General features: G+C 41.2%; 2 protein-coding genes across 2 annotated transcripts in view; one reads left to right on the top strand and one right to left on the bottom strand.

The window, feature by feature from the left end:
* ryr3 (ryanodine receptor 3) overlaps positions 1-13,319 on the bottom strand; it is a 133,819-nt gene extending 120,500 nt beyond the window's left edge. The window contains exon 1 of the mRNA XM_069683579.1: positions 13,226-13,319. Coding sequence (XP_069539680.1) covers positions 13,226-13,273 — 48 coding nt within the window. The 5' untranslated portion in view covers positions 13,274-13,319. The remainder of the gene's footprint in view (positions 1-13,225) is intronic.
* Positions 13,320-17,495: 4,176 nt separating this feature from the next.
* The window catches only part of fmn1 (formin 1), a 30,503-nt gene continuing 25,293 nt past the window's right edge, over positions 17,496-22,705 (top strand). The window contains exon 1 of the mRNA XM_069685143.1: positions 17,496-19,191. Coding sequence (XP_069541244.1) covers positions 17,496-19,191 — 1,696 coding nt within the window. The remainder of the gene's footprint in view (positions 19,192-22,705) is intronic.

A 22,705-nucleotide genomic window follows, 5' to 3' on the forward strand; every position in this document is an offset into this window, starting at 1 on the left:
CTTCCTTCTTCAGCAGACCCCCTCCCTACGTTTCCCCTCTCTTCGCTTGCTTTCATTCGTTCACCAAGCAGCCAGCCTCTGCGGCCTTAACAGACAGCGACAGGTGTGTTTGTGTGTATGTGTGTGTGTGTGTGTGTGTGTGTGTGTGCAGCCCGATGCATCCACCAACGGAAACCCGAGAACTACAGATGCTCCGGCGTGCCAAATAAACTCCCACAACTCACCCGGCGCTGCCACCAATGTGAACTTGAGAAAAGGTGAATCTGCTCAATCCCTCAGCGCTGCTATTTTGACACGCATGCTCTGCACATGCTCAGTGGAGATCAACAGGCAGAGTTTGAGATGGAAGAAAGGCAGAAGGGGGTTAAAAACTGAAGGGAAAAAAGAAAGTTCCAGCACGTTTGTCTCCTTGTTCACACTGTCTCAGTGTGTAGTCTGTCTGCTCGGGCGTCGTGTTTCTCATAAATGTCAGGCTGGGTGCTAAGTACAGGCTGAGCTATGTGTTTTAGTGAAGCTTAGCTAACAACATGGAGAGCAGTGTGGATGTGTGAGAACTACAACCTGATATGTCGGATAGGGCTAATGCTGGTGCCTATCAGAGAACTGTAAAGTGAGGTTAACATGTAGAGAATTTATCCCGAAAATGTGAAATCAACTTCCTTTTTTGGGTCCAGGCATGACGGCTTACACAGATGTAAAGAAAGTCTTCACTCAGGAGGGATCTGTCAACCCGACTATCAATAATTAAGCTGTAATTCACAATGTTCCAACCCTGCGTTGAATTTTTTAAAACCTTGTCGAGCTGTAGGAGAAATGGTGACTGTGTGAAAAAATGATTAAAAGTAGCAGAGTACATGACCGAGTGCAGCGATGGTGAAAAATAGAACGTGAAGCAAAAATAGAAATAGAAATAGAAAGAAGAAGACGTTTTAGCTCTACAGTGAGGTTAGTCAATACTGTCAGTTTTACTGGTTGCACCTGCAGCTACGTACATCTCAGACAGAAACAGAGTTGAAACAGATCTCTCATTTTACACAGTCTCATGGCAGTTTATGGAGTAGTCAAGACATGTAATCTTTAAGGCTTCACAGTGCTGCAGTGGTTAGCGCTGTCGTCTCACAGCCAGGTTTCTAGTTTGAATCTCGGTTCAGACAGAGGGGGCCTTTCTGTGTGGAGTTTGCATGTTCTCCCCGTGCGGGTTACTCTTCCTCACACAGTCAAAAGACAAGCTCGTTAGCTTCTTGGTGACTGAAATTGCCCGTAGGTGTGAGTGTGAAAGGTTGTCTGTTTCTATACCCCCTTTCCCTGGTAAAAAACCCACCAACACCTGCTAACACCCGGCTTTTCTGCTAAGTGGGAAAGGCTAAGGTCAAATGACTCTGCTGTAGACCCGGGTAATTATCGCCTCGGCTCCAATCGGCATGATGGCAACAGAAAACCTGGGTCGACACGCTAATCTCTGCTCCCTTTCCGGCGCAATGCTATGACACGCACAGCTACAAAATCTGCCTCCGTCCAAGCAGCACTCAAACACCGTTCCATATTTGTCGGCACCGAGTTTGATGAATAGACTAAATGAGTAATAGCTACACTAAAGACCTAACGGCCGTAACATCTTCACTGTTTGCTAACTCTGTCTCCGGCGCGTTTGAGACCGAAAGGAGTATACTCCACTGGCAATGGGAAAAGAGACAATTGGCATCTATAAGTGGGTCTTCCTGGGTCTGAAAAACCTGCGTCAACGTGCTAATTTTGGTGGGAAACAGGTATATGTGTCAGCCCTGTGACTGCCTGGCAATCAGTCCAGGATATACCCTACCTATTGCCCAGTGACACCTGGGATAGGCTCCAGCTCCCCCGCGACCCTGTACAGGATAAGCAGTATAGATAATGGATTGATATTCTTAAGGGTTCTTGTACATGCATACAATTATTTCAATGTTTCTTGTGACAGTCTGCTCAACCTGTTAACAGCGCATTATTTGTAGATGCATGTAAGGTGTTCATATTTGAGCAGGCAGACACCGCTCTCTGTGTCCCATTGGCTACAAAAAATCAACATTGACATTTTAGGTCAAACCATGATGTTTCCTTAACCTAACCAACTTTTTTGACTGTCAAGAAAAAAATGGTGAATTCATGTCCATGTACACAAAATGTTTCTTTGAATTACACTGACAAACTACGAGATCAGGATGTTACCCCCCAGTGAGACAGCAAAGGCACCCAGCAGGTTTCCAAACTACAAAGCTTGAGTTCTGTTGTTAAAAGAAGTCGTTCTTAACAACTAAAAACTTTGTCATTGGAGAAATAAAGGGAGAGCAAGCGTAGGAGTAAGACAGACGGAGGGATTATGTCCTGTCACTTCAAAGTTTAGACTTCCACAAAAGACTCACAACGCTCCAATAACAGTTAATTGACTACAATTCAGGGATTAAACAGCAGTAGCAGTTCCACTGAGCTGCGTTTCCAGTCATTTTCATTAAAAGCCAGACAGCTTGATAAGTGATTATTGAGATGTTTAAATGAATAAGAAGCAGATCCACGTCTCTAAACCAAACAGAGACTCAGCTGCAAACAAAAGGAAGCTGACTCAGCAGGAAATGTCAGGATTCAGACCAATCTGTGTAAATATTCATCAAGTATTATTTTTATACAGCCTGACAGAGCTCCAGATACCTGAACGTATAATGACATGAATGTGACGCGTAAGGGACCGCTCAGAGAGAGCACAGAGGATGTACATTAGTGTCTGGACATGTTAACGGGTTTGTTGCAGGATGTTGCTCTCTCTGTTCGGCTCCTAGATATTTCTGTTGTGTTCTGTTCAGTCTCTTGCTGCTGCTGCCCTCTTGACATTTGTTGGTCACGCTTTTGGGGTTTGACAGGAGACTCCTGCTGCTGCTCCTTGAGTTTTTCTTCTGGCACTTCTCGACCTCAGCCCACTTTGATTTAGGTCCAGCAAAAACTGATTCTTTAAGATAGATTTAGTACAAGTTGGCTGATGTCTACCTGCCTCCAAATAAGCTCTAATTCTAGGGGATCACTAAAGATGCATTTACTATAACAGCAACTTGTTCAATTGCAGACTTCCCAGTTATAAGACCATTTAGTAAACTGAGAGCACAGGGCCAGAAGTTGATTATATTCACCGAAATGTTATCTTATCTTCACTTTCAAAACATTAGAATTCGCTACCATTTGTAGAAAATGATCAAAATGTTTGTACCATCGATATCCAGTTACTTATGTCCTGTTTCAAACATATCTTGACCGCCAAAATCGTAGCTGCCACACAACCTCAGGGAAACATATGACTTCAATACACACTTCTTTCTCACCTCAGGAGTTACCCACAGAGATTTGTCATTTTAGATTCGTTTAACATTACACTATCCCTGTCGCACATCATATGCAGACGTATGAGCATGCAGAATATGTGTAGGTGTGCATATCTGAGGTGATATCCTGAGTAAAGATGAATAATGCAGCACACATCTGAGCTCTTTATTAAAAAAAAAGAATTTCAAATTCCACAGTCAGGCAAGTTTTTGCCCCACAGTACACCGCCATGGATCACAGACTCCAGGATTTATATTGTGTTCCTATAACAAATTGGATTTCCTTGGCTTAGTTTGTATGCATATTGCTTTAGAGCGGCTTCAAAAAATAGAGGCCCCCATGCGTGCAAGGCTAAGGCGCCCACCTCAGCAGAAGCTCTGAGAAATGGAGGGGGGCCTCCGGTCAGGGACGGAGCCGGAGCGCCTCTAAAGTCCATCATCCTGTCCGATAAGACGGAGCGGACACAGACGAGTGTGTGTGCGGGTGTGTGCGTGGCTGTGAGGAGAACAGGTGGGGAGAAAACATTCACCTGAAGCAAACTTAAGCTGCCTTTTCACCCTCTAAGCTCCCAGCTCCTGACCCGGGCCGACTGTTGTCTCTTCCTCCGCCCCGTCAGTTCTGCGTACGTCACATTTGATGCAAACTTTGGAGGATTTTTAGCTCTAATGCTCCGAAAGCCTCAGAAGACGGCAAAGTGATAAGGCAAGCAGTTTTTCTTCAGGATAGATCTCAGAGAGGTCAAATTTTCATTCCTCAGACAGACTGAATGGCGACGGGTCAATAGAGGACGGGACATGAGACAAATTCAATGAGCATTAAAGTGTTTCGCAATACATCAGTAGCAGTCTGTGACAAGGTAAACCTCCCTCCCTACAAGGGCTGGAGATGGTGCTCGGATCCATCACACAATAAGATGTCATCCTATGACTGCAGCTGCCACGGACGGATGCACACAGCAAAATAGACAATTGTATTTCTCAGATTTTGGTGGGCTGACTGAAAAAGTAAAGATGAGTGAAATATTAACAAAATGACAAAGCAGTAAAACACTGATAACTCATACCTGTCAGGAAACAAGGTAAATGGGATCAGTAATCCAAACAATGGATTATTTCTCAGGACAGTCATTAAAAATTGGGTTTGTAAGTGATTGAGTGTTTAATCCTCCCTTTATAATTTGTATGGAGAGCCCTTCTGAGAAAGGCACCAAGCAGAGCCCTTCAGTGATTACACAGTATGATGTTCCTGTAACACAGTTTTTGTGCTCAGCAAACTTTAAGCCCCAGAAAGAATGGGCTTAAAATCTTGAAACGGCTTTTAATGTCGATTTTCATATAATAACAACAAGTAAGGGGGTTGTTGTGGTGATCGAACTAAGGAGAATCATCATCTGAATCTGCAGCCCCTCCAGGCCTCGAAACGAGTTTCAGCTCATTGTTTAATGATTGGTTCACTCTCAGCGCTCTCATAGTGATATTTCCGGCAAGAGCAGCCAGCTGTTTTAAAGTCGAGGTTCAACAAAAAATGTCATTTTAATCCTTTTAGATCACATCCCCGGTGATATTGTGCATCTATTTGACAATATAGGCCAAAAAAAATCAATTTCTTTGTATTCTTATATCAAAATTCGATCATTTTTTCTTCCTGTAAAACAAAATATCACGTGTGCTTACGTAAGCTAGGACCAACCAGTTTCAACCAATAATATCATGACATCCATCTGTCAATCAATCTGCAACATTTAGCCGCTACTGCGCTGTGGAGAACGTCTGTCTACGCCCACTTCTCAACGATCAAATCAAATCCCTCTAATGATATGTCCCGCCTGCACGTTCTGTTTCACTCGGAAATACGTCACGATACAGAAGTTAGATACTCTCGAAATGCCGTTTCATCTCGACTTCAAGCTCTAATCTGTTCAGCACCAAACGGAAAACAAACAGTTAAAGAGCCAATATTACCAACTCATGTTAATCGAGACCAAAAACACAAAACACAACTGCTATTGAAGGATAATGTTGCTCTGTAACTTCTGGTGTTAATCAGCAGCAACAAACCAACTTAAAAGGTAATTATCTGTTCACAACCAGTTTCCTCTTAGAAATCACAAATTGAAAGTCTCAGTATTTCTCTGTAGCACTTAATATCCAAATAGGCATCTAATCCTTAAAAAAAAGGTTACAAATCCCCCCAAAACTCCTGTTATCTTCACCGAGAGAATGTGGATGTGGTGTCTTTAGATTGGATACATAGTAATCTCTATTTACAGGGAGGGACGTGGATTTTAGGGACGGCAATGTTCTGGTTTCCAGTTGTACTACGCTTGTAGTCCGAGTAATATTGCCCAATCAGCAATATCAGGGTATGCAGGAAAAACAGTCCGTGTGAGAGCAAAGTCTCTAAAAACAGACTTCTGCATGCTAACAGCTAACAATCCATTCTAGATCAAAAATTCAATTTGAGATTAATTCCCTTGATGCGCCGTTCAGCGTTCAGATTTCCCGACTTTCTCAAACGCATCATGATCTATCCGACCTCCGTTCAACAAACGAGCATTTTAAAAAAAAGTTTTCTTCTCCTCTTGAGGACAGACCTGACAAAGCTTCATTTTTACTTTTTACTAATCTGCATCATAATATTGAAATTTCGGCAAAGGTAATTAAAGTAAATCACAAGAAAAACGGGTTCTTTTTCTGTAACAGTGCAGCAAGGTCTGGACTGGAAGTTGTTTAACCGCTGGCCACACGCCCGGCATGTTCACCGCCGTCCCCAGAGGCTATATCGTCGTCAGATTATAGCCGATGGGATCCGAGATTGGAAGCATAGTGACCAAACAACCTGCCAACTGCCATCAGATTCTAAATGTAAATGTTTCTAAGCTCTGATTGGATAATGGAAGATAGTGACATCACAGCATTCCGACTGAGCCCCACCCACGTTAAACTAGCAAAAACAACACGAAGAAAAAGAGGAATACAAAAATGTTCAGTAAGAAGAATCAAGACTGAAAATGTGGTCAAGTAGGATCATTTTACACACTGAAGAAAACTCATAGCGCTGGCAACAAAACTAAACCTGTTGACGTTAAATGAAAATGAACCGTGTGACCTAAGGAACACTTAATTCAGTAGAAGGCTCACGTCTGCAAGTTTTTCAGCTCTTGGTTGATTAATGAAGGTAATTATTTAGGTTGAGAGTCCACTCACGCTGCTCTAACGCTAGCTCTGCACGGACCACCACAGGGAACAGGCTGCACAGTCATTCCTACTGAACTGAAATATCAATAAGAGTTCAATTAATTTGTATATTCGGTTATAGTATGGAACTTTATGCACACAGTGTGAACTGATAATGTTCATTAAGAGCCTAAAGATGTATTTTTATTCCATAATGCTTCCATTATTAAATCGATCATATTGTTTTAAAGGCCAAGTTGGGAAAAATATGCCATAGTGGATAAGTTATATCTCTAACATTGGAGGCCAATGGATAATTTTAGTAGATAAACAAATGGATGTGGAGTATTTTAGGAACAAACTCTGAGGTGAGGATAAAACCAAAGGCCACAGACTTGCTGAAATGACTACGAGCCTTCTCTCACCACTGCAATAATTTATGGGTGTTTCGTAAGCTCTACAACACCAGTTCAAGGTTGAAGACAGAATAATTGCAAAGGTTAGACAGCCTTCTCCCCGGAAAAGAAGCGAGCAGCCAGAGATTTATGAATATTTCAGCTTTAATAAGAGTCTTTCAACCTCCTGTCAAATTAAGGATAATATACATTTGGTATTTACTCAAAAGACCTTAATCTTGTTCTAGATTCACATCAAGAAGGTAGTTTTCACAAAGCCAAAGGAGCTCATCTCACATGAAATATTTAAACAAATTATGTCAGACATGTCAGCCTAAATTATCGATTACTCTTGTTATTTAACAAAACAAGGACACCCCAGTCAGAACCCCTCACATCCTAGTCGCAAATTAAAAGTTTGAAGGCGGTCGGGTGACGTAAGGTCCTGCCACCTTTAAATCAAGGTTGTGAAATGACGGAGGGTGGCAGCAGGCGCGCTGTCCTTTAGCGCTGATGACGGGTGAGAGAACTGGAGCTGCCAAAGCACACACTGATGCTTTGCCATCGCTGCCTGCGCAATCAATACAGAGGAAATCCTTCCTGTTCAATTTAAGATCAAGCTGAGAGGTTCATATGAGGCTGCAGGACACCTCTGTCTCTCTCTCTCTCCCTCTCGTCCCAAGTCTTATTGAAGAGGCGGCTTTACAAGGGCATCAACTAGTGCAGTATAGCAAATGCAGCATACTTAACTGAAATGATAACGCCCTGGCTCTGAGGTTCTTGTAGACTTTATTTTAACAGAGAAATGACATGTCCATAGTAGTCCTCATTTTTTATACACTATAGCATAGTTGAGGTATCTGTGCTCAAGTTACAAGAACTAGAAGACGCCAAATGCTTACATTTCTTTTCTCTTACGGTATAACATCCACAGAAATATGCTCTCCTCTTATTTGATGAAACTATTTTAAAAGTTTTTTGGGACATGCAATGCAATCAAGGTGATTTTCTTAGATCCTGCATGCTAATTATTATGCCAAAATACAAATAAAATGTGTGTGATTTAATCAAATACCCAGAAAAGTTGCTTAATGGACCTTGAGGTTTGATTGTTTAGGTGAACTTTGTTTCCAAAGTCAAAAATTAACTTTAAAGTGAACTTTTAAGCCAACATCTACAATAAATCCTTGTTTGCTCAGAAAAAGAATAAAGCTTCAACATTCTTATAACTCTGCTGATGAGAGTCACAGCGTTTTGTTTAATACAATGTTTTTTTGGGGGGGAACGTGACATAAAGTTGAGGCAAAAAATGTAATGTGCTGTTTACTCATCCCTTAAATTGGCAGGCAAAGATTTTGGAGTTTGTAGCATAGGCTATTAACATAATTCATAGAAGACATGATTGTGCAAAGAGCTAGAATATCATCATTAAATCATTACTGTTTATTTTTCTGGGTGTCTTATTGCATCTGTGTTTCAGCTCCAGAGAATTGCCCGACATCTGCAGAAACAAATAGACAACACCGCAGGAGAAACATATCCATAGTAAATATTTTAACTTATTTTGAAAATGTTAGCAGGGACACTTTCGGTCTGATGTCTTAATATCAGCCTGACAGCCCTCTTCATCATCACAGACCCCATGCTCATCATACCTTATATAACTCTTCAACCAATAATATCAAAGAAGCTCAACCAATCCTGCCATCATCACAACATCAACATTATAACACGAGTTTACACTCTTAATCAAACAGAGTCGCTTTCAACAATAATAATCATTTAACAACAAATAACCACTACATAGTTCCACCAAAATTTTGTTTTTTGCCATCTACATGCATTACACAACATTGTACATAATGTATGTAATTAAAAATTATGCAGTCTATCAAACGGTAAGTTAAAAACCCTTACTGCAAACATTTGGAACAAACGTTAAAACCTATTTGATTGGCCTTGGAAACAACCCAAATATAACATCACATCTGTCGGTGCTGAGCACAGCAGAAATCTTGTACTATATTCAATTGTTTAATACATTTGTGGGCTTAGTTAAACACTTGCTGTGCTCCCTTTAGAGGCTAACAGACACTGTCAATCACTTTGACATTATAAGCTTTAGTTACTGCTGTATATTAATATGTGGTATCAAGCATTTGATCCAAATGCGACTTTATCCCTATAAAAATGGTGTTAAAGTGTCACTGGTCTTGTTCTGCCTTGACTTAAGCACTGGCCGGGTGTGGTTAAGTGCCAGGGGAGCAGAGCTGTATGTGCTGTGGAAGCATCATCTTTAAAAAGGCTAAATTTAAACCCCCAGAGTCGTCGCCATGGTATGCAGAAGGCTTCCAGAACAACATAAACTCCAAATAAGCCCCGGGGAGTGAGCTACCGCTGGACTGCAGACCTCAATCACCTGCTTTTAAAGGTGTTACAGCAGTTTACCTGGATTACTGTTTAAATTAAGAATATATTCTTGTAAAGTATAAACCCTATTTCTCTAAAAAGTAAAAAAAAAAAAAAAAAAAAGGATTGACCTTTAGCTAATCCCCACTTTATTTAGCTAGCTAGGTTTGTCAAGCTTTCTATTCTTGAAACTGTGGAAATGACAATTAAAAATTCTAAGTAATTGTAGAAAAATAGTTCTTATATTTCAGAGTAAATAAGTACTAACTTCTTATTTATAGAAAGTGGCAGTCGATTTTGTTGCCTATTTTTAAAAGTGTGCAACTTTTATCAGCTGTTGCTAGCAAACCTAATTAAGCTAACATTAGCTACTTTGGTTGGTTTGAACTGTTGTCACCAGATTATGTTTTGCAGCTAACTCATAATAGACACTTGGTGGCCAGATAAATGACACCATCTGCTTCTTACACTACTTGTTCATTTTTAACAACACTGTTTTGACTGTAAATGGCTTTTAGGATAAGGTACCTACCCGTGTGTGGGGAATGTAACTCTATCTGAGGTAAAGCTATCAGTAGTTATTGCTGGAGTGTAAATGTCCCCCAAATCCAATAAAGAGCATGTTAACCTTAGCTTTAACCTTAGCCTTTTTTGTGCTGTGTGTCCGTACAAACTAAAGGACTTTTGATTATTCGCTAACTTTTGGCTAGGAACCAAGGCTCTGTTCATACTGCGGGTGAGTTAGCCAAACAAGCTCACATTTTTGGCTTACATTACAGTCATAGACTAGAATAAATTGTGATTGACAAGTCACTTCCACAGCGACCTGAAAAATGCCTTGTACAGCATTTGGTTGTACTGAATACACTTACTTATTTATTAGAACATAAAGTGTTCCAAGTTTTGTTATTTTTATGAGCCAAATTAGAATCCCAGTTAATATCACAGTCTAAGTGAATTGCAGATAAACCTTGATAATTAAGCTAGCATTAGCTGATAGCTCAGAACTTGCTAACCTCTCTCCTCTCGAGTTTAATCCTCTCATCTAAATACGGTCACTTCTGGATTTAAAAACCTGGATGACATTGGCCAAACTGCCAAACTCAAGACTTTATACATAAACTAGGAAAGAGGTGAATAATAAAAAAGTCATTACACCTGACATTTTAAAAATACAAAACAATGAAGTATAGTGAGATAAAATTAACACAAAAAGTTTGAAAATAAAGCTACTTCTGCCATGTAGTTTAGCTTGCGACATTTCTCTTGGGGGTAGCTTCAGTGACTGAAGTAACTGATCCCGGCTTCAGCACCACATACAAACCACTTCAGCATGGGAGTGATCCAAAGCTTCACACAACTAGCATGTGTAGTTATGCTTGCTGAGCTATGATTAGATGATTGCGACTCAGGGGAGAGACGACAGTTGTACACTGAACGCGTAGAAATATGAGTATTTCTATTAAAACATGACAGCCTGGTTAAAAGGTCTTCATTGTGTACTCTCGTGTCATTTCAGAGAAGATTTCTAACTCTTGGATTTAATAAATCTAAAACAATACGTGGTTTCTGGTGCAGTTAAAACAATCCAAGCTGCATTACCTTGGCTCCAAAGTAAATACTAATTAGAAGTCCTTTCTAAACAGGTCTATAAAAGGCCTGTTGTCTACGTCATGCAGTAGAGGTGTAACATTTTTCTCCTGCAGTTACTTCTCACTGCTGTTTCCTTTGACAGAGACGCTCTCATCGCTGCCAGGTTTCCCAACGTTACACATCAACAGCAAGGTGAGACTGAGCCTGAGCTGAAATTAAATCACAATGTCTGGACCTCTGTCACCACCAGACAGAAGCACCCAATGACAGGATAAGCTGCACTTTTGACTGTTTGACTTTTTTCCCATAAAGTACCTGAACATCCACAAGAGCTTTAAAATTCCACCACATTTTGTCCTGTAACTACTTTTCTTCCAAAGTAACACTACAAAATCTGTTGCTGACAAAGTGAATGACTGTCAAAGACATACCAGATGCACACAGGCTTATAACATGATGTTCAACAGATTGTAATGTAGCGTTTTTCAATTAGCACCCTTATTTTTAGTGCTTCCTGTGAGCACGTTTCTCTCACCACAGAGGTTTGATAACAAGGCTCCATGAACCTCAGGGGAAGCCCCCCTCTCGAAACGCTGTTGTCATCAAATAACCAGGATGCCATTGTGACAGTAGAATTTGAGAGGCATGGGTCAGCATATCCCGGCATCACAAATAGTAGGAGCTGTTAAGTACAGGGTCCCCACATGCCACAAACAACCAGCCAGGCCTTCGGTAGATTACATGTAAATCACCGATACTATATGAACATCTCAAAGCTATTAGACAATAGTTTACTGTCAAGAGTTTCAGCAAAATGGAAACAAAAACAAAGAGGATATGCCACTTTAAAGGACCATGCCACTTATTAACTAGTTTTACTCCCCCTGCAGTATAACACAGTCTGTCAAAAAACACATTTCAAATATTCTGTGTGGCTTTGAATGAAGTTTTTCTAAAGTCGGAGTAAAGGAAATTGGTGTGTTTACAAAGCGAAGGGATCTAACGAGAGAAGCTTTCAAGGCATTATGGGAAACGTAGGATGAAGGGTTTCAAGGGTGTGGCTAAATCTAGGAACTAAAAGTCAGGATATCTTGGCTCCCGCTGCTACCGCTCGAAAGCTCCCCTTACTTTTTGGAAGTGTACTAAATTGCTGGAGTAACCCAATTGTTGCACAGTATGTTCAAGGCAGCCATTGATTTCCATGTATTGCAGTTAATCTGAACATCTGTTACCACACTCGTGAAGCTTGCCTGTGTCATATAGACCATAACAGTTAACAGGTGTTTGTTGACATTCTTTTGTCAGTGTTTTTTGTGGTGGTACTGCAGCTTTAATGTATGACTTGCTGCAACAATGCAATTTGATGTAAACTGTGCTGGATTATACAACTCAACTAGCTTTGTTGAACTAGTTTTGACTAGCAACTTTTATATTGTGCGAAACAAATACACCAGAGAATATTTGACAACTCAAACCATAGCTAGCTGGGTTAAATACAACAAAAATTCCCGAGATAAATGACTATCAGAGTTAAATTAAAAGTCTAATTGATTTGCAGGTGGCGTAAAACCAGGCAGGAATCCTCTCTGGCCATGTTTCCTGTGTTTCAAAGTCGTATTGCTCCCCATGCAACACCTGGGTCGCAAAGCTTTATGAGGGGAGAGAAGAATACGTGCGCGGTCGAGATATTCCCACCACACCAACATACAAGCTGTCATATCATTTACAAGCATAACTGCTGTGCATAACCACACAGAGCAGGGACACCGTAAGCAATCTGCGTCAAACAACTAAAATAGTCATCGCAGAGGGGAGCTTTCGTGTGAGCACAACTTATTGAAACTCCTTTCCCCGTGGAGGAGAACACACACCATGAAAAGTGAAAAAAAAAAATAGCAGAGGTTTATTATTTAAAAGAGGCGTGAGAACATTTTTGCACGAGGCGTTCCCGAGAAAAACAGAAATCAGAAAGCGATGAAGGGTGAAGAAATGAGAGGGGGCATGTGTTATGAAATGGAAAGCGAGTGTTGAGGCATTTTTGCCCTTGCAACAGCAGCAGACGGGAGCCTCATTGAGATTCCCCACATCAAGAGTCCTGTCGACAGGTGCGCCGTGCAACCTGCGGCAACTTCCCAAAAAAACATCATGCACAAGCAAAACCAAAAATAACATGTTTCTCCCACGCAAACTTGCACAATAATCCAACTTGTATCGCTGATTTACTTAATTGACGCGCTGCCTGCTGCCTCTGAAAGCGTTAATTGGCGACAGGAAACTGAAGCCAGCACCGATGAAATTATCTTTACTTACAGTTCTTAAGAACTGGATCTCATCTTCCCCTTCTCCGCCCTCAGCCATGGCTGTGAAGGAGCCTGCTCAGACTCTGGAAGCCACCACTGACTGCCGGCAGAAACGCGATGCTGTGCCTCTCAAGCCGATATTAGCATAGAGCTCATCCACAGCCATATAGGGCAGCCCGGCCGAGCCCCCCCCCCCCCCCCCCTCCCTCCTTCTCTCTCCTCTTCTCTCCTCTCTTCTCCCACCTACCTACCCCTCTCATCTACCCCTCCTCCTCCCCACTCCTCTTCCAACCCCTCCTCCTTGCGCCCCAACGCCACCGGCGGCAGCAGCAGTGCGGACCAGCACATAGACGGAGCTGTTTGTGGTGATGATGCTCAGGAGCTCAAATACAGTTCACCTTTTTGAGTCAGCAGCTTTAACATTTTCCTGTCTGACAATGACGCAAAGTGGTCTGATAGTATCGACTTTAATGACGTCAGAGGAGGTGAATGTAAAGTTATGAATGGCTCTCACTTTCTTTTTGCACCCTCCCTCACTCACTCAAGCATTGAGTCATCAGTGACCTGGCACGTAACGCTTGTGTCAGAAATCTGCAGACATGTACTTTTAGTTTACATAAATAGATTCTCATTAATCTTGGAATGAAAACAATTCTCACTTCCTTACGTGACAGAAATTATTTCATAAAATCGTAACTTGTAGCTGCAGAATTTAGATCGTAAATTGTTGAAGTAAACGCATACTTGCTTGCTTCTTTGAATATTTACCTACCTTTATTGATGCACATATTGTTTTTTTTCCCCCTTTTGTGTGCTAGCTTGCTTTCCTTTTACAGAAAGCAGTGTTTTATAGTTAGTTTTTTTTGGTTTCTTTGTCGTTAATAGATAACTGCTTCTGAGAAACATTAAAATATCTCCTATGACCCAAGCTGACGCCATTAATTTAGCCAGATATACTAACATTGAACTTTTTTTTATATTTAAAATGTTGATTTAAAAAAAAATGTAAATGCTATTAAGATAGAAAATGTTGTTTATCCTTTTCAATGCATTGTAGGCCAGCTTTAAGGAGTTTGATTCAAATCTCACATCATTAGGTCGTTATTTAATTTGTTCCTCACGCAAGAACCATATTATTGTCACATGGGTATGCAGGGCACATTATATACAGAAAGAAAATGTTGCTAGGTATGATTTCAAATGTTGACCTTGTCCATAAAAATTACGTAGAACTTTAACATAAGTTTCTTTTCATAGAAGAGTCTCATTAACATTTGTCAGGTGTCCATATGTACACTTCAGAGACACATGAGAAACACCTGCTTCAGATCATGTTTCCTTTTAAGACTTCGCTGACATCTAGTGGTCAATGAGTGAACTTTCAGTGTAACTGTACACTGCTTAGCAAAGCTGAAAGTCAGCTCAGTAGAAGGCAACATTTGGTTACGACCAGAATCAATTTTTTTTAATACTTGTGATATTATAAACATAAATATCATGCTATATAAATATATCAGATTTGATTAAAAAAACAAAACAATATGTATATTTAGATTTAAACTGCTAACCAAAGATATTGTCTGCACTCTGTGCATTCTGTGGGACCCTAGCCTGCCAGCCTTAGCTTTAGCTATACGTTAGCATCTTTTACATACCTGTAACATCTTTATAATTGAGTTTGTTAAACTACATATATACATACTGTATATGTATATGTATGGTAGTTACAAACCATAACAAAGCAAGAAAATGAAGTATGCTAAAGTCAGATAATTAGTCTAGTTTATGCCTTAAGATTGTCTAAACAGGGAATAAAGTATTGGATTTCTCGTATAACTGCCCATATAGGCATAAACTCAATGTTTTGCAGCTTAAATTGACATTACATACCTTACTGTTTGAGTATCATAATGTTTAACCAACCAAATAATATATAATAATATATAAGGCAGTGAATAGGCAGTACTGATGCACTTAAATTGAACTGCTATAGACTGAGTATTTTATGGGTCATCTAAAGAGAACATAAAGCAAGTCTGATTGATTTTGGCTAGATAAATCACACTTGTTCAGTTCAGGGTCCTCTCTCCTTGGAGCTGTGTTTCTGTATCTCTAGTACTCCATGTTTTTCCATGACACTTTCTGTACAGATACCAGTGTTTACGTTTCACTGTCAGTAACAGCTGTTTGTTTTCTTTAAACTTCTGTAATCCATCAAAGACAGCTGGCTCGTGGGTCAGATTAGCCTGGTGCACGCAGTGACCAGAGTGAAGCCCAGCATGGTGCACAGCTGACCTAAATACAGTCCAAGGCAGTAGGGCAGGTGTGATTTAAATGTTTCAGGTCAATGTGGAGTTTTGTTTGATTATCTAGCCTTGGCATTTACCCATGGCTTTAAATCACAAGAAGAAACGTGATTTCTTCTTTGTTTATCTTACAGAAAAAATACATTCACATAGTTTCTGTACTTAAGTACCAGTTTGAGGTCTGTGCACCTTATTGGAGTATTTCCATTAACAACATGTTGATATTGTACTTTTTCACCTTTTCACATTGATACATTTATAAAAAAAAATGTAATAGTTTGAACGACCAACAACATACAATATAAAGTAGTTAAAATTAGCATACCTCCATCAGCTTTGAATATATCTTTTAGTCCGAGCACTCTCATTGTTAGAGCTACTTATTAAGATACTGGTTTAAAAGAACATTTCAAACAAATACACGTTATATTTTCAAAGATGTTCTGTGGTGTCAGTTTTATGTTTAGTCAGTTATACATTGATATCAACAGGATTAGCTTTATTAGCTGCAAATCCCCCCTGAGCCAACGCCGTCTGTTTGTTTATGTGCTCCCCTCTGTATCTGTCAGACCTTACAGGATTTAATGGCCGAGATGTAATGAGCCAATGGGAGTCCTTCGAATTCTCACGAACAGCGCTGATTGGATGGAACGTGTGTGTGTGTCAGATTAATGGGCGGGCCTTTGTCATCTGTCACCTGAGTGTCGCTGTGCTTGGACTGAGGATGACCTGCTGCCACATGGAGGGAGGCGACGTATTCAAGTAAGTGAATGAACATAAATGCATGTATTACTATAATTTAAAAACTAGTTTTACTATTATTTTTTGACCTTTTTAAAAAGTAAAGTTTGTGATGGCCTTGAATATTCATAATTTCTTTTTAAAAAAACATCGTAGATAAGTCGATTATAAAAGATAATTCTGACGCCTTGACTCGTTAGCTTTAGAAATGATCTTTGGTAAACATTTCTTCAGCTTACTAATAGAAAATAATAATAAAGACAAACTGTAGTGACATAAGTTTATTAAGTTTTTGAGTCAGGTTCAAAAGTTGCCTAACAATTTGTCATTTTTTCAGCTTGTTAATTTTTCCGTAAAATTACCTTTAAAGTTACTTAAGTGGTAAACAGGTCCAAGCATTTGTTTCACATGATTGTTATCTTTGCACAAACATGTACTCTGTCTGTTTGTGATGCTTAGATCTTTACTCTAAACCTTGTAAAAATACGGTATTGTTGGCTTTAAATATACTTAGAGTACCAAAAGTCATCATGCAGAATGTCCCTTTTCAGAATAATATACCCCATTATGTTGTTGGAATGTAATTAATGATGCATTCCCGTGAAAGCGTCACGAATGTTGCGGCCTGTAAAATAGGAGATAATTTGAGTAAACGTCCTCTATCATCGGTGTAGAGCTGCAACAAATTCTGTTCATCAATGATTATTCTACAGATTTTCCAGATGAATAATTTGCTCCAGAACATTGTTTGTCACATCTTGCTAAAGCCAACAACCAAAAGTCCAAAGACTAAGAAGTTAACATAAAAAATCCACAAAGGAAAGCTTAAACATCTGGATTTGTTTGTTTTAAAAATTACCTAATCAGTTGCCGCGATGTTTAATTTTCTAATCATTGACCCACTGACTGAACATCTCCACTCTACATTAGTATGTGTGTTTAAATCCAAATCTTGTGAAACCATACAGTATGGTTTTAATGTCTGATCAGTCTTAAACCCTGAGAAAAACAGCCCCTTATTCTGCATTATGTTTGTTAATATGTGCATGGTTGGAATGACAAGTAAAGTTAAACCATCTGCAAGTACACACATACATCTACACTCAACTTTAATCTTCCTGTTTTGTGGTTTTCCAGTTGAGAAGATAGTTCAGTGATCTATCTGCTCCGAAGAGTCCGTTCATGCTGTCAAGGAATCATCTCCTTCTTTATCTGTGCTAATCAAATAACATCATGGAGAGCTGTCACAGCAACTTACACCTCTACTTCCCGATCAGCGAGAGGAGCCGTGTGAGTCCATCCCTCCTCGACTGCAGGGGCCTGACTTCCCCCTTTGAAGCCCCTCAGATGCACCAACAAGGACTCACCTCTGACTGTCAGGAGGAGGGTCCAGCTGGAAGAACGAAGCTGGGTCAAGCAGACAAATCAGGCCCTGCAGACTTTAAGGAAACCCTCAAAGCGTTGGAAGACTCCTCTGAGACCCGGTTGCTGACAGAGCTGCTGTCGTTGTGTGTGGAGTGCCAGGCGTTCATGAGCATGGGTAACCAACAAGGAACCAAACCAAGCTTGCACGGTTACGCAGAGAGTCTGGTTACTTCACCCAAATCCCCCCGAATGCAGATCCCTTTGAAGAGAAGAAGAAGAGCGGAAGGTCTAGTTTACACCAGCCCCTTTCAGCAAAACCTCAAGATGACACCCAGCACTACACAAGTGCCTCCGAAGGCAAGAATGCTGACGAAGCTTTCGACAACAAGCTCTCCTACCTTTTGGGATTTGGACGTAGAGAAAGACAGGTCGATCTTCTGCACTCCTGCTCTAAGGAGAAAGAGAGTTATGGAAAAAGTTTCACTGTTTGAGGAGAGGAAAAGGAGTCCAGAGGAGCTTAAGCCGGTTTGGAGAGAGAAGCTACCCGATGCTTCCTCTGCAGATTTTCATGGATTTGTCAGCAAAAATGGTGTTTACTCTCCAAGAAAGGATTTGTCTGAGAAGGAAGAATGTGAGTCAGATGCAGAACTTTCTGAATATGACAATGATATGTACTCAAGGTACATCTCCCCGACTAGTCTTGAGCTGACTAGAAAGACAGAAGACGGTACCAAGAGTGCTCAAAACGTACGAATCAGCCAGGAAAAAGGAGAAAAACACAAGGAAAACATGGTGGAAGCAAAGGAGCAGTCGTCTCAATGGAGGGACGAGGAGAGCGAGAAGGAGGCTGCAGTACAGCGAGTGATGGGCAAGATCGAAGAGGTGGAAGGGATCATTCGTCGGGTGAGTCTCACGAGTTCGGACTGGATCAGAGACAGCTACGATATCTCAGATGGATGTGTGGGTGAAGATAACAAGAACAAAGAGAACAATGAAGACAAGACTCCTCTAGTTGAGGAGCTTCAAGCTCTGGGTGAAGCTCTAAGCCAGAGTCTGCGTCAGGTCCTGAGGATGGAGGGAGCAAACGTCGAGGCCAAGACTGCAGGAACAACAAGAAGGCCTCTGAATGTCTCCTCTCGTTCTCACCCCTTCACACCAACTGTGCAGAATAATTCTGCATCAGCAGCGCTTTCATCAGGTGGAGAAACCTCCCCAGTATCTGCCCAGTCTCTGTCTCCAATCCTAGGTGGTTCTCCGAGAACATCTGTCAGTTTTGAAGGCCTGTCTCCCATCTTGTCACCCGTGTTTACGTCCAGCCAGCACTCTCGGCCTCTGAGCCAGACCGACCAGCACTTAAGAGACATCTCTGAGTGTCGCATGGGGTGGATAAGCTCAGTTGAAGATGGTTCATTCCCTCAGGGGGCTGGAGGCTGCGGAGGAGCCATCACAGGCTCTAGTGGGACAGAAAATGATCTGAAGAAGAGCAGGAAGAGAGAACAGAAACCAACGCAGACATACAGACGCACCAGTGAGACAGACACCTGTCCAGATCTACTGTCTTCAGGTAATTATGCTCATTAAGCTACTGCACCAAAACATAGAAAAATTAATTCAATTGTATTTTTTATCAACGTTCTCCAGAGCTTCTTGTACCCATTTAGCGCGTTGACGCTGGTTTATCAGACCCGGGAAGACCCGCTAATAGATGCCGATTGTCTCTGTTCCGATTGCCAGTGAAGTATCCTCCTGTCGGTCTCTTTTCTGCTGCGTCACCGTCTGACGTCGCAAACGCGCCCGAAACAGGGTTAGTAAACAGTGAAGATGTTACGGTGGTTTGGTCTTTATTGTGTCTATTACTCATTCAGTCTGTTTGTCAAACTCGGCGCCGACAATTTTGGAACAATGTTCGAGGGCTGCTTGGACGGAGACGGGCGGAATTTGTAGCTGAGATGACAAGGAGTCGCAGAAGTTACTGACGGAGCATAGCATTGCGCCGGAAAGGGGGCGGAGATTAGCGTGTTGACACAGGTTTTGTGTTCACAATAATGCCGATCGGAGCCGAGGCGATAATTATCGGGGTTTACTGCAGAGTCATTTGACCTGGGTCTGAATGCTGATTATAGCCTTTCCCGTTAAGCAAAAAAGCTGAGTGTTAGCGGGTTTTTTGACCAGAGGGAAAAGGGCTTTATTGTATCAAATGAGCTTGTTCTGTAGATGGAGCTGGCCTGGTTGTCTGGGGTTTGTGGAAGGTTTCCCAATTTTTTTAGATGGTTTCTGGGATTGTTTGAGATTCAAATCCTCTTATAATGTCATCTTGTTGCACCCTCTTCTTACAATGCATAATCGCACCTGACTTGAGGATTAGCGCCAGAAGCTACAAATCTCAACAGTCCAATTCCTAATCTCTACAAACTGATATCTTCATATGAAGGCAGAATCTGTTGGCGCGGGACCAGATTGGGTATCAGAGCTATTCTTTGTAGTACATTTGTGGTCAGAGTAGCATTGACCAATCACTTTTGAGCTGGCTCGCACACAAGAAAACAGCCAGAAGAGGCTTAACACAATAATATCTACATTTAAGAGCAGATAACAATTCCAGCAGGAGATGTCATCTCTTAACACCGATTCCACAAGCAGATTTTATTTATAAGTTTTATTTGAATTTGGATTGATGCACATTTGAATGGATGGATTTAAAGGGATAGTTCTTTTATTTTTCAAGTGGGATTGTATGAGGTATGAGGTAAGCTAAGCTAAGCACCGCTGCAGATGGGGCCTTGAGTACTACGTATTTTAGCCACTTAAAAGAGTCCTGTATATAAAAAAACCACATCATTTCTTAGTATGCACAACGCCCCTGTATGCCTACACACGACACAACACACCAGATGTCTTCCCCTGTCTGTGTTTTCTCTAATCTCATATGTAAAAGTACCTCATGTGTCTTCTCTGGTTCATAAAAATCTGATCTAACGTTACAACTATAATGACTTAAAAAGCTGAGTAGGATTGGACTTGTAGGCACCTGACAGAATGTTATACGACAGGCTGTTAATATTAATGTCACATTCACATTACTAGCATCGAATGAAGTATTTCAAAGGATTCATCATGTAGCTCTAGCTTCTATCCTATGTGTTTCATTATGTGCTGCATGGTCGGTTAATTTACGTCTGAGTACCCTCGAGAGGGTTTTCAGCCATGTTCCAGGGTGGAGAGGGATGTGTGTGCGTAGCAGCATGACATTCAACTTCTATCTGTTGGTCAGTGAAGGGAGCAGGAGAGAGAGACAGAGAGAGAGAGAGCCGACGCTTTAAAGATGATTCATGCTGAGCGCTGACTGTCAGATTTACACATTGATTGAGACGCTCGGATTTTACTGCTCTGAACTCTGCCTGGTGGTGTCTGGTCTCATCCGCCGCTGCACACTCTCTCTCACACACACACACATACACACACACCATCTTTCTCATAACAGCTGCCAAAGCAGACCTGAAGGATGTGTGGCAGTCTGTAAATAATGACCCCCTGCTGGTTTGACATACCACCGCGTCTGTGTTTGTGTTCGTGCCTGAGAGTGTGTGTCTGCGTGTGTTCGCCCAGGCGTGAAGTACTACGGAGCACCTGATGTTGATACCCTCAAACTGCTGGACCGGCACTGACCTGAGACGGCCAGAGCTTCCCAATATAGAGCAGGAAGCGTGTGTGGTGTTTGTTCACATGGCCCAGAGGAGACTCCATTATTGAAGGGGAAATTGTGTGCAACTATCATGGAGGAAATCATCACTTTCGCTTGTATTGATATTTTATATTTGCATTATTTCCTATCTTTGCAGCTCAACTGCTGCACAACAAGTTCTATCATGGTAGAACGAAAGGTTGTACACAGTGTGTGCATGCATAGTTATAAACTAGTTCACAATGCAACTTATTTATTCAAGTTATGGCACATTATGAGGTTTTTTGTTGCTTCAGTGGAACGTAGTATGTGTGTAAACCATGAAATTCAAGAGGAATGTATGTAAGACAGGTTTCTACCATAATGTGGATCATAGTGAACAATACTGGCGCCTCTGTCTGCTTGGAAAACATGCTTTAAGTAGGTCATAATAAACTCATGCTGTGCAGCTTTTTTCAGAGCTTTATTTCATGTTTCTAGGGGAGATCCAAAAATGTACAAACATGCACAATATGTCGAAGTGGTTGAAAGTTAAGTCAAAAGACTCTGAAAGAGACAGAAAAACAGACCTACCATGTTGTTTGTTCGGGTAATGAAGCTAATGTTCTCCTTTAAATGCAGCTGTGCGTACTCCTTTTAAAACATTGCATAACGGGGTCTGCAGGATGCACCTTATGTCCCATATGTCTTGGTTGAAAAATGCAACATTCGGTCTAATGTCAGGTGTCCAAATTGAAAGCTGTTTGCATGACCAACATCAAACTCAGCTTATTGTCATATATAGTCCAAACATAGTGTGCATGGAAAGTGAAGCCCGACAGATATAGATATATAGCCCAGCCCTAATGCACTTTATGTTGGTGTTAGCCAGAAGTCACTCACTCACAACTGCTGCTGCTCGACTTTTAACTGGTACCAAAAAACGAGAGCACAGCATCTATCCATTGGCTCCCGGTTCGTTTTCGGATTGATTTTAAAATTCTTCTCTTTGTTTTTAAATGTTTTCATGGTCTTGCCCCTCGGTATCTGTCTGACCTGCTTCGGCCGCACGCTCCCTCACGCTCCCTCAGGTCAGCAGATCAGTAATTGTCAGTCGTCCCAAAGACGAAGAGGAAGTCGAGAGGGGACCGAGCCTTTTCAGTTGCTGCCCCAAAACTCTGGAATGAGTTGCCCTTGCACATTAGGAAGGTCGACTCACTTCCTGTTTTTAAATCTTCTCTTAAAACACATTTTTTCTCTTTGGCTTTTAACTCAGTTTGAGATGCTGGCTTTTATTGTTTTAACTGTTTTGTGTTTTTATGTGTGTGTACAGCACTTTGGCCAACTCTGTTGTTTTAAAGTGCTCTATAAATAAAGTTGAGTTGAGCCAATATTATCGGGCTGATATGGGCCTGCC

Source organism: Semicossyphus pulcher, unplaced genomic scaffold, assembly GCF_022749685.1.
Source record: "Semicossyphus pulcher isolate SPU_LCO1_2020_fin unplaced genomic scaffold, fSemPul1.0.p SCAF_11, whole genome shotgun sequence".
Taxonomy (NCBI): Eukaryota; Metazoa; Chordata; class Actinopteri; order Labriformes; family Labridae; genus Semicossyphus; species Semicossyphus pulcher.